The sequence below is a fragment of the Eutrigla gurnardus genome (assembly GCF_963514095.1).
Source record: "Eutrigla gurnardus genome assembly, chromosome: 15".
Lineage (NCBI taxonomy): Eukaryota > Metazoa > Chordata > Actinopteri > Perciformes > Triglidae > Eutrigla > Eutrigla gurnardus.
The window spans coordinates 19,294,076-19,306,590 of NC_139938.1; the positions used below are offsets into that span (position 1 = coordinate 19,294,076).

The 12,515-nt window shown below is 43.2% G+C and overlaps 1 protein-coding gene across 2 annotated transcripts in view; it reads right to left on the reverse strand.

Annotated features, from left to right (window-relative positions):
• Positions 1 to 12,515, reverse strand: part of capn5b (calpain 5b) — a 31,424-nt gene extending 18,909 nt beyond the window's left edge. For both annotated transcript variants that reach the window (XM_084029124.1, XM_084029123.1), the window contains exons 1-2: positions 12,381 to 12,515; positions 2,951 to 3,124 (exon numbers count right to left, since the gene is read on the reverse strand). In XM_084029124.1, coding sequence (XP_083885250.1) covers positions 2,951 to 3,115 — 165 coding nt within the window. In that variant the 5' untranslated portion in view covers positions 3,116 to 3,124; positions 12,381 to 12,515. The remainder of the gene's footprint in view (positions 1 to 2,950; positions 3,125 to 12,380) is intronic.

A 12,515-nucleotide genomic window follows, 5' to 3' on the forward strand; every position in this document is an offset into this window, starting at 1 on the left:
CAGACAGGCGGAGTGACGATGTGAGACAGACAGAGAGAGGGGGAGCATTTTATTAGCGCCTGCTCTTTTATGCTCGCATGCTATGCCACCGGGACTTCATCGCTGCCATAAATATCGCCGAGATGCATCCGAGCAAGGGTAACATGGAGCACAACAACCTCTAGGAGGAGGAGGAGGAGGAGGAGGAGGAGGAGGAGGTGTGAACCTTCACCCTGCTGATAACACGACCTCTCTGATCCTCACATTCACATTGTGAGGAAACATGACCGTTATTGATGCAGACACATGGCTGAGGGGGATGGGTGTTTTTTTTATTTTATTTATTTATTAAATCCACAACAAGAACACTGAAGAACACTGAGGTACATTAACTTTATGAATTAACAAATTGAACTGCCAATTAAGTGACCCACGCCGCAGTAAACATTATGAGCAGAAACCCTGAGAGTTGTGCTTTAAAGGGACGGTTCGGGTGTTTTGAAGAGGAGTGGTATGAGGTAATTATCCGCAGAGTATTAACTACAGTAGACGGCGGTCGGCACGCCCTGCACAGGAGCCAACAACGTTCTGCTGCAGACGAGGGCAGTAAATACCTCGAATGTGTTTTTGTATCCTGTATTTTCTTCCTCATGATAGCAAGCTAGAGATGATAGTTACGATTATCCCGATATCGGAAATTCATCAAGTTTGATTATATAAAGTCCTATATCGTTGCATGAGTGAAGATTTAAGATTGAGAAGTTGCATGTAAAAAAAAAGTCTCTTACGGCCGCTGAGATCCATGAAGATAATTCAGTTTTTTTTTGGAAGCGTCCACTACATATCGCACCGCTGCTGACAGGCTTTTAAGGGGGAGAACATTTTCCAGAGACTTTTGATGTCGACACTGAAATTGATGTCTACATTTGGATATTTTTAGAAGTCTACACCACTCATGCAGAGCTAAAACATAATATCGGTCAGTGTCCCATCACGCAGATCTTTCATAATGCAACATGACTCTAAATATTAAGAATCCCGTTAATAACTCTATCACTGAAGTCTTTCAGGACACCGGTCCACTTAATCTGCCTTCATTAATGTTTCATTAAAGTTTACCTGAGTTCAATTTGCTCTTCCCATAAGTAAATCCTCTAATTTGCTTCATTTACATTTCAAATAAGTGTTTTTTCTGCAAAACGTCGCCGTTTCAAGTGTTGGCATGAACGGGACTTTACACTTTGTATTATTCAAACCTAAAAACATAAATGCTGACTAAAGAGAGCGAACCCAAGCTTATATTCAGAACCCTTTTAACTCATTACATTCCTCTTTATCTCCTCATTTATGACATATTACTGTATATAAGCATGTGCTTATTATGCCTAAAGTAGGCTTAAATGTTGTTTATTAATTCACTGCAGACAAGTAGCTTCAGGTCCAGGTTACCAACGGCAACCTCACCACACAGTGTGTGAGCTTGAACAAAAACCTTCTAAAAACGTGCCTAACATAACATAAAACTGCCAAGACACGAATCCTGTCCTGATGAAAATGAGAGGGGATGCTCCTCTTGCCTTTTCCACTCCTCTCCCGACTTCTTCCAGTTTTTTTTCCGTCTGCATGACTGACATCGGCACAGACCATAACATATAATCTGCGTGACCCAGTTTCCATGGCAATGCATGCTGGCTGTTGCTGCGGCGGCACACGGGCAGAAGGAGGTTACTCCATCCATCCACAGCCGTGGCCTGCTGTGTGAGGGGGGGGGGTCGGCTCTCTAAATCCTGAGGCCCTGCATCTGATATCTTCTGCCACGGAAGCATACACGGAGCACCGGCTTATGCAAGGAGACTAGAGTGGAGCTACGGCCGATGACTTCTGACTGGCGTACAGACTCATCAGGGCTGAAAGAGGTGGCGAAGAAGATGTGAATCCCCTCCCGGCTCTGCTTTTGCTTCTTAAGGCAGCTTGAAGCAGCGAGGATGAGGAGGATCGTCTGTCTCTCTCTCTCTCTCTCTCTCTCGCTGCTGAAGTTGAACAGGAAACCCACAGCTCAGGTGTTTCATTTGCGCTCCCCATAGGGAGACTGACTTGCACACCGATCGGCTTGTTGCGCTAACCTTAGCACGTGTTGCTACCGGCGTACGGCTAGAAGCTTCCAGGCAGAACTTGAGAAACAATCGGCATCCTCCCAGTTTTCTCTCATCTGCTCGGCACAAATCACGTAGGTGACCTACTTTGGATTCAAAATTTTGCCAAAAAGGCACTTTTTTTCTGACAGGTTGGTGCATGTCGTGGTTGAACTTCCCCGCTGCAACAATAACACGATGCAAACGGGTCAAATCCATCCACATGGAGCCACTTTGCCGGCATGTCTCCTAGTTTACACAGTTGTCAGTTGTGTGTCAAACCAGCGTCACAACCAGCAGCTGCATGGCCGACCAGCAGCAGCAGCAGTACAGTATGTACTTGCCTGCCACCTGCTGATTAAAGTGGAGGGGTAAGCACTAAATTTAGCAACAACTCTGGTTAAAAAACGTCTAAAACTCTCTCCATGAAGGGACCTCTGGTTGTGGGAGCTCCCTGATCTGATGTGAGTGTTTTTAAAAGGAAAGCCATCCGAAGATGCATGAAGGGAGAGGGTGTGGTTGGGTTATAGCAATCATACAGATTTGTTTAAGTTCAATTGGGTTCCATTTTCTCGTTACCCAACACCCATCAGCTGTGCTGGCACAGATACATTAACGTTTTTACTATATTCAGTATTCTATTATAGCTGTATATCACAAAAGTGATCTTTTACTTTAATGACTTTAAGACATTCAATAGACTTCTAAATGTATTTATCCCTCCAGATGTCCTGATCAAGATGAATTATTACGCTAGAAGCGTAATTTTGAAGCTTTTGCGTCCCGCCACGCCTATAAACATGAGGTTTTAAACTCTTTCACTGCACAAACAGACGTACCCGAGGCCTCTTCCAGACCACGCGTCCGATCCTGTTGCCCAGGTAGAAGAGCGAGTCGTCGGTGGCGGGGAAGCGGGGGTCCTCAAAGAGCAGGCCACTCTGCAAGCACTGCCTCTTCAGGGTGGAGTACTGCTGCCCCTCGAAGGCCTTCACTGAAGTGAACATCCTGCAGCCCTAAAGGAGGGGGGGGGGAGAGACATTGGTCAGACCAGACCTGTATATTACACACAGATACTACCCTTCCACTCACACACTCACACACACACACACACACACACACAGCTGACTGACAGCAGGAGTCCAGCCGGGTTTCAAACCCCCGAACGGTGAAAAGCTCAGTGGAAATAGGAAGTCGATGTGTGCCGCTGCCTTGAGCACAGCCCGGATTCACTGGGTCAAAATGATTTACCCGTCAATTCACCGGTATCCTCCGGGGCCTAATTATCACCGCTTTGCATTAAAGAAGCCCCGCGCTCATTGATCAGCTCGGCACCGGCAGCGAGACCGGTGAGTCAGCGTGGAGACAAACTAAGACGGAGATACCGAAGAGGACGATCAATACGGACACGTTGGTAATACACAAAACTTCGGTCATTATGACCTCAATTTTATTGTATTATAAAATATATTATACTATATAAAGTCTCTCCAGCTCACATGATTGTTCACTGCATGCCATCAATATAACACCGTGATAATTAAAGCAATACAACTGATGTCCATGACGTAACCTCTATATTCATTTATATATTAATCAGTTGAAAGCTGCATTAATAATTTACTCTCCTTTTAGCTCTGGTTTTATCTCCACCAACTCCTCAACAAAATATCAGACTCAACTATGTCACCCATCTAGTCGCTATGGGTTGCAGTACAGAAATACCAGAAAGAGTTTATCTTTTCAACAATTCAATTTTCCATTCAGTCCACATCTTTGTCCAAATTCTGTAAAAAAAAAAAAAAAAAAAAAAAAAAATTTAACAGGAACTCAGGTTATCCTTTCCTCACTTGAGGCAAGTTGGTTCAGTCTGAAGGCTTGCATTGTGGGTAACGTAGGCGTCACGGTCATGAGTTGGACTCTTTAGATTGCATTCTAAATGTGAGACGCTAAAACTGCAAAGTCACATTTTAAAATAGACTTTTTTGATGTTTAGTCTGTTAAAATATGACAATCAGCCTCAAACGGTTCAGTATTCTATTATAGCTGTATATCACAAGAGTGAACTTTTACTTTAATGACTTTAAGACATTCAATAGACTTCTAAATGTATTTATCCCTCCAGATGTCCTGATCAAGATGAATTATTGCTCTGGATGTTCTGGCTGTTGGACTAAAGACATTATTTTGAGTCTTAATTAATGAACGTTCACAGACCTACGCGGCTAATTCATCATTCAGTCAAGCCTATTGATAGTAAATAAAATGCTCATTAGCTGCACCCTCAGACAGAGGTGACTGTGTTTCACCACCATCAACGAGTCCCGGACAGTCGATTTTCACCACGAGGAAAAAAAAATTATTCATGGCTGAACTTTTCACGGTCATCAATTTGCATACTTCCTCATCTGCTCTTGTCATTTCATGATCAATACTTCCAGCCTGACGATAGTTGAGAGATTTATTACAGGCATTCAAAGCCTCTCAGGTCATTGAACGCCTCATCAACAATCTTTCAAGCTGACTAAACACACTTTATGCTTCCCGGCATGTGTGACGTATGTTATGTATCATGTTGTGTGGTTTATAGGTGTACATTAACATGAACAGACTGTAACACAGGTTGGGAGGGTACGGGAGGACTTATTGATATTATGAATTGTTCTGGATTGGATTCCCCCTAATTTGAATGTATGATGTGAGGGGTGGAGATGAGGATGTGGACCCTGGAGACCCTCCCTGTAAATCTAAAGCAGTGAGGTCAGGGCTCGACAAATCCACATCTATATGCACATCGATACAGACTTACGGGCTTCAAGGTTATTTAGCTCTTTCTAATTTCTTAATAGATGAATTACAATCAGTTGGAGGACAGAAATACCAATTCTTGGTCACAATTGTTTAACAAAAGAAATATAAGGGAACTGAGATGTTTATTTATGTTTTTTTAACTCTTGAATACCAATATTGGCTTAAAAAAAACCTTTCTTCTTTCTTTTTAAAGTGAACACAACCCTTCCTTTATCTAAACCAAGTTGTTTTTGTTATCTAAATGAATGTATTGATCAGTGAAAAACAATGTACAGGATAAAGCTGAGGGATGGCTCCTCTAGACCTCCTGCTAAGCTCTCAGACGTGATGTTCCTCCGTCAGTCACGTTAATAACAAAGCAGGCGCGTCCCATTTAAACACTGGTATTTAAACATGCTGTCTTTATCGGGATATCTTGATAGGCAAAAAAACGTTGTAGATGCACCAGAAAGCAATCAGATCTCAGTGAGGCATAAAGGGTATCTGTGCAGCATGACCTCATTCTTAAAAAAGAGTTCTCCACCTTCTTTAACATGATTGGAGTTAAAAGAAGAATGATTAAAATCGATTCAGCAGGTCCAGATATTGTCTCATATGAGCCACACAATCTTCTTACTTATCAAAACCTGGTGCCGACATTACCCACAATGCAACCTGACTGGCGACGGTCAGAGATTTGAGGGTGTATTATGGTAGTAAAGGCTAAAGTAGCCTGGAGGTGCTGGATGAGGAGCTACAGAAGTCTAGTAAACTTGCTTTTTCTCCCCCAAACTCTACGCCCCCGGATGTTTCTCAGAGTTCACACAGCTCCCTCTGAATCTCACATATGCAGCAGCTCTCCTCGTGACCTGCTAACAGACTTTGATGTGTGAAAAATGGAGTAGCCCTAGTAAAAATATCCCAACGTGTTGAAACATCACCTAACTCCTTCTCCGCCTATCTGCTAAAAAACAAATACATCGAGTCTTGAAGGGACTGTTTCAATGTGCAAGACGGGTCACATTCTCACAGTATAAGTAACGTTAGCCTATCAGCCACCGAACAGCCTACAAATACCATAAACAAAAAACAACACGTGCATTTGGTACATCTTAATAGAGTATGATTTAACTCCAGCAAACCAATAAAACTAAATCCAGATGGAGTCTCTTGATGCCACATTAATACTGACTAAAATCTTTTTTTTTAATGGGCTTGGTTGACCGGTTTACCTCCCATCGGTGCTCACTGACATCTAATATCTGGGAAAGATTCAAATGTACGGATGCAAAATCAAAAGAACAACAGAACCAACTTGAAATCTGATGAAAATGTGATTATAATTAACTTGAGGGCATTAAGAACTAACTTTTCCTAACAATTCTGTAGACTCATGTTGAATCCAAACAGGCTATGGAGCAGCATTATAACCTCTAACCTGCAGTCAAAACAGCTAAATTCCAATATCTTCTTAAATATAATAATTACACACATTCAAAGTGCATTAATCAAATATGTAAAGGGATGCAGAAAAACTGGTCACAAAAAATAACACCTGGTCTACATTGTAACCATGAACCCAAGCCTCGAGTCCCTAATACTAAGTATTACTACTAACTTATACAGTAAATTCCTGCGAGAACGATGGAGGTCGCAGTTGGGGAGCCTAAATGTGACAGATGGCCCCGGTGTCTTGGCTCGTGACTGCAACGGGGAAAACCATGCTGTCATCTGGCCTCCGTGGACCGCCGACAGCATCACCTGCAGAGGGTGAACCCTGAGAAGCTGCTGCACTGGACGCCTTCACGACTGCATCAAGCAGGAAAACACACGCTGCTCCGGATTCAAGCTGAATCAACACAGTAGTATATAAACTGTATTATACACACATTCTCCAAATGTCCCCAATCATCCTATGCACCAGTCTTAACCGCCACTGCACAATATCTGGCATTATATGACAACAGTTTCTGTCAATCCAATAAATGCAAGTCCATTATTCATGATGTTTTTACCACATTTTGGTCTCCACCAGCTCCTGACCAAAAAAAAATCACTTTTTTCACCACCTAGTTATTAATGTGCTGAAAACTATTTAGCTGAAATAAACTCCCTGCTGCTGCTGGAAATGAGGAAAACAAAACAATGACATAAAAGGCGCTAAATATTTGATTTGTTTGTAATTGGTTGAATGGTATGCTGTCTCTGCTCCCTCTGAAAGTATTTTTTAGGATAAATTCCCCAAAAATCAATTGTTTTTAAATTGTTAACATGTCTCCATGCTCACCGTTTTTTTTTTGACTTGAGGAAATAATAAAGTTTGTCATCTTGGTTCAAACCATTCAACCTTTTAGTTGACAATGATCTTATAATCCTTACTGAGAATAAATTGGAGGAAAAGAAGAAAAGGCCTTCACACATTGATCACACTGTTTAATTAACGCGTTTACAGACTGTGTCAACATCTCTGCGATCGCTTCTGCAAACACAGAGAGGTCTCCTCCCCAGAAAGAAGGCCGAGATGTCACCAGAAATTCAATAACGTCGCTTTGTATCAGATGGATGATATAAGCGTGGCAAAATGTGAAAGCGCAAACAGTAATATAAAGTGGGCACAGATGCTTTAAGGTGGAAAAGATGCTGTTGGACTGCGGACAGATGTTTGGGAGGACGTGATCTGCGATGATGTAAGACTTCAGCACACATACAACAAGTAGGGGAAGCTGGGAAAAAACAGATGGAAAGGAATGAGGTGGAAATACATTTAAAAACTGCCCACGTTAAGAAGGAGAACGGGACTGCAGCAACCCCCCCCCCCCCCCAGGAGACCAGAAGGAACCTATTAATCACAAAGTGGCTAAAAGTGGCCAGTTTGTTTACGACATTTTCAGAGCTAATGGCCAATAAGGACGGAGGAGAGACTCGGGAGCTGGGAAAGTGTGGATGTTGGCAAGATGGCATTCCCATCATTCATCATAGAGTCATTCATCATGCAGGTGAACTTTATATATATATATATATATATATATATATATATAATAAAGAAAGGAGTGAGTGAAGTACGTCTATGATGGGTATTTAATTGCACATCATAACTGTCAATGGGAAGACTGTGTTTAAAGGAAAATGTAGAACATGAGAAATAATACGTTGCAGACGAGGAGAAACTTCTGCCGAGGATGAAACGATTATAAAACGTTAAAGAATTCATGAGTGGCAGACTGTCTGCGCCCCAATTGTGTTTCAGAAATGACAGCAACTGCAATGGAGAGAGGTGAGGGGAAAAGCCGATCAATCAATGATCGATACTCTGGGAGGAAACAGGAGAAGGGAGCAAAGTGCCTCTTTCCAGCAAGACGGGAATGTAATAACACAGTGTGTGATATTATTAATCATCCGCTATCACTTCGGCTCCGACGTGTTGATCCGGGTCAACAAATAATTCATAATGCTTACGCTCTCGTCATTTCCAACTGTGGCAAAGCTTGTGCTCGGCTGATTGTTTGCTGAGCAGTATGAAGACGCCTGAGCAGTCTTAATAAACCACGATCCGCGATCTTCGCTGCAACTAAATCTGAGCCATCGGGTCCAGACTGCAACCTGCCCTCGCTTCACCCGGCCACGCCTTTCCTGAGCAGGAGTAACCGCCGGTCAGCAGATGTCAACATTCATCTCATTCCACGCTCTGCACATACCGGCAAAATGGACCAGAGTTTTGATGACGGAACAATGGCAGATTTTTTTTTTTTTTTGCAGAACACGACTGTCAAACTGATGTGTGGCTAACAAGCAGACTTTTCTTTCTATAACGAGCTCGTACAATGCTGATGTGACAGTGCCGGTGTGTGCGTGCAACAAGCAGTGGGCATGTAGACATGCAGAATTCACAAACTAGACATGAAGAGGTGACAGAAGAACCGCCGTCCTAATCAAGAGGACGCCTTAAATACAACTCGACGGCCTCAAGACACAAGTTTGCTACAGGATCTCAGAAGATTGTACATTTATATTTATTTATATCGCTCATTTATGTCGTTAGGGCTGTTGGCAACTGTAAACACAACTGATGTATCTTCTAAAAGTTGACAGCAATGAGTTGCTCACATCCAGCAGTTACAGAATAACATTAACATTAAAAATTCAATTAATGATTTAGTTCATTAATTCTCCTTTTAGCTTGTTTTTTCCCCTCGAACAAATCCTGAGGCAAATATCGAACTTTGTAAACTTCTGTAAAGTCGCTAACTTTTCTGTCTGGGGTTCACAGAGCATGTTTGCTGCAAACTGTTTCCTATTGTTGATGGCAACGACACTATAAATGTGCTGATGGGAATCCAAAACAGCACTAAACTGCAAGGAATTAAAACTTTTTGACTAAAAACATGGCTGCCCACTCAGGTCCTTTCAAACTGTTTGATTTGAGGAAGAATTCTGACGTTACGAGGACATTTTACTGGAAATGTTCAGCCAAGAATGTGTCGATCAAAAAAAAGAAAAGGTTTTTCATCCAATAGTCAACATGAGCATCCAAAACAAACTTAATGATGATGTCATCGCTGCATATTTCTCTTAAAAATCCTTTCCTTTTCCGACACCATTGTTAACAACCCACAAATTAGAGAACAGTTTTCCTGTTTTTGGTACAATATATAAATATAAACACACAACAAATGGACAGCAGAACTTAGCAAACATGCACTGCAAATATTTGTTTGTATATTTGTTGATTAGTGATTCAAATATTGCTGTTAAAGTCAGGAGCATTTACTAAAGTGAGCACAGGAATCCTGCTGACTAAAGACGGCAACCATATTTTACATTTTTAGCAACCAAACCTAATACCCATTTTCCAGCCGCACTTCACTGACTTTTAAAAAGTAATTGTTGAACCCTGCAAATCGTAAGTTTGCCTGAAGAGGTTGTACAATTAAAGTATGACATATGACACCATACCGATTGCTACCATGGTAACAAGGCTCTTGAGTTCAGAGTTAGCCTGGGGGACGGGTAACTAACTTTTCATGCCTTAAAGTAAGTCTGTTTTTGTGCCACAGCGTAACTTTCATTAGATTCATCCAAAAACATTTAGGACCAGTCCAACGTGACAGACCAGACTACAATGCATTTTTTGGGGGGTGAAAACACCTGATGCAGATCATCAGGTGTGGGTAGAGAGGGGAAAGCTAGGAAAAAAAACAGTGGTGGGACTTTTCAGGACCACGGAGAGCATTTCTCTAAGCAGCACACTGACCAGTACCACGGACAGCTCCTGTGCTTACAACGCCTGAATGGGAGACTAATGTCCCCGCGGGCATCCAACCTTCCTCTTGACCAATAAATGGGGCAGGAAAAAAAAGTCAAACCTACTTATCCCCCTTGGAGGAAGTATTACCAGAGGATAATGGTGGGGCAAAACAGTTTTCTCCACACTCTCCCTGGGATCACGAGGCGAGAGCCTGTTACTTTAACTGTTTTATTCTGGGTATGGTGTTGCCATGTTGTTGCTAGAGGCTTCAGGCTACTGAGTTTCTCCGGAGTGACCATTTAATACTGATGTACAGTGAGCGAATCAACGTTAACTCACACTAAGAAATCACCACGGAACAAACAAATCAAGCAGTTAGATCTGCACGTTTAAACAGCATGTTGGCATGCGGGAGGATAAAAATTAAATAATGATGCAAATAGACAAAGCGTGTGAATATTTGGCTGCAATAACAATGATGTCATTAAGGGTAAAGAACACCACAGCTCTGTAGAGTCCCCGGAAAGGAATATTACAGCGATCTGTTGTCGGGGGAGAATGTGTTTCCTGATTAGATATAATGATGATAACTGCTCACACAATGGTGTAGCACATCATTAATGTGAACCACTGGCGGCAGCAGATTCTGGCAACTGGTCAGAGATCAGGGGGGGGGGGGGGGGGGCTGTGTTCGGGTGGTGTTGGTGGAGGTGACTGATTGAGTCTGCTACTGCTGAGAGACTGATTACACTGTGAATAGTGAGCAGTAATGCACCAGTATAGCAGGGAGGAGAGAGACAGAGCCAGAGTGGGAGAAAAGAGAGAGAGAGAGAGAGAGAGAGAGGGAAAGGGGAGGGAGGGGTGCGCCAGACCATCCTTCATTCTCCCCCCCCCCCCCATCCTGCATCAGGGAGGAGGCTATCCCAGCTTCGTGATTTCCTCTCTGCGGTATCTTCTCCACGCTGTCAGCCACACCGCGGGCTCGGCCATGACATAGCCCCCCGAAAAAGTCACTTTTTTCACCTACCAAAGTCCACTCGGCTTGATTATTATTATTTTGTTGCATTTTAAATTCCCATTAGCACATAGTCCTCTGGCATTATCCACCCCCCCCCCCCCCCCCCCCCCCCCCCCCCCCCCCCCCCCCCCCCCCCCCCCCTGATATGAGCTCACTCACGTGTTTACAGTTCTTATATATAAAAAAAAATGTGCAGGAAATACAACAAAACATGAAGTTACTGACTCATTGGAGTCTCATCCTCAGTATAACGCATTGATTTAACAGTATAACGCATTGATTTTTCTTCAATCACGTGGGATGTTATTTTCTCTCTAATGAACAATAATGCCAAGAGGCACATATTGGGGCGAGACCATTATGTTTTCACATTGTTTTATCTTGATATAACTTAATGTGCACTAAGAGGAGGGGGAAATGACTGCAGTCATTTTAGCCAGCCATTATACCTGGTTTATAGCAAGTGGCCCAAACTGGAGCCTACACATGGGATAGACTGAACTGTGCATCACCCCCCCTTTATGTTCTGCAGAACAATGCACTTCTTGAATCTATTAATGTTGCAGAGGGGGGAAACGGGCTGCATGGCATCAGACAGAGGCAGTAACGTCCAAAAACACAGAAAAAAATAAAGTCCATGTTTGATTTCTGCTCACAATAAAAAAAAAACGTGCAAATGATTTGTAGTGCATGCAATATTTTGATTTTTTGTTCCTCAACTAAGAGCTGGCTGCTGGATGCTCCACTGGTGTAATCCTAGAGGCTTTGCAAGTGTGTGTTTACGTTTGCTATAATAAAAAAACATTGTGATCATGTAAAAACGAGATCCGTGGACGTGAAAACAAAATCTCGGCAGCATTATAGCAATACAAACAGCACACAGCGGGAAAAGCAGCGCTCCGCGTCCAATATGCCGCTATTTTTTTTTTTTTTTGCGCAACGTAGAAACGTATAACACATTTTAAACAGTGGTTTAAAAAATAAATATTCGCTTTCATCAACCTCCTACACGTTATCGGCTCAGCCGACACCCGGTACACAGAGAGAGAGGCCATGTAAGGCCACGACGGTAAGTAACGGTTACACGGATCTCGGATCTCCGGAGATTTCGGGAGCCGCTTCGTGCGACCGCCGCCGCCGCCTCTCCATCTCCATCTCCGGCATGCCCGACCTGCCTGTCCCGGGGAAGCAGTATGAACCAGTTCCACAGCGCGGTTACCTGGTCGGAGGCCTCTTCCGTGGCAACGCGATTCACTCTCGGGTCCTCCTCCGGGGGGTCCAGCCGGTCCGGCTCTCGCTCTCCTGGGGGGGCTGCTGGGATTCCTCACCACGCTCTCTCTCTCTCTGGTCCGCG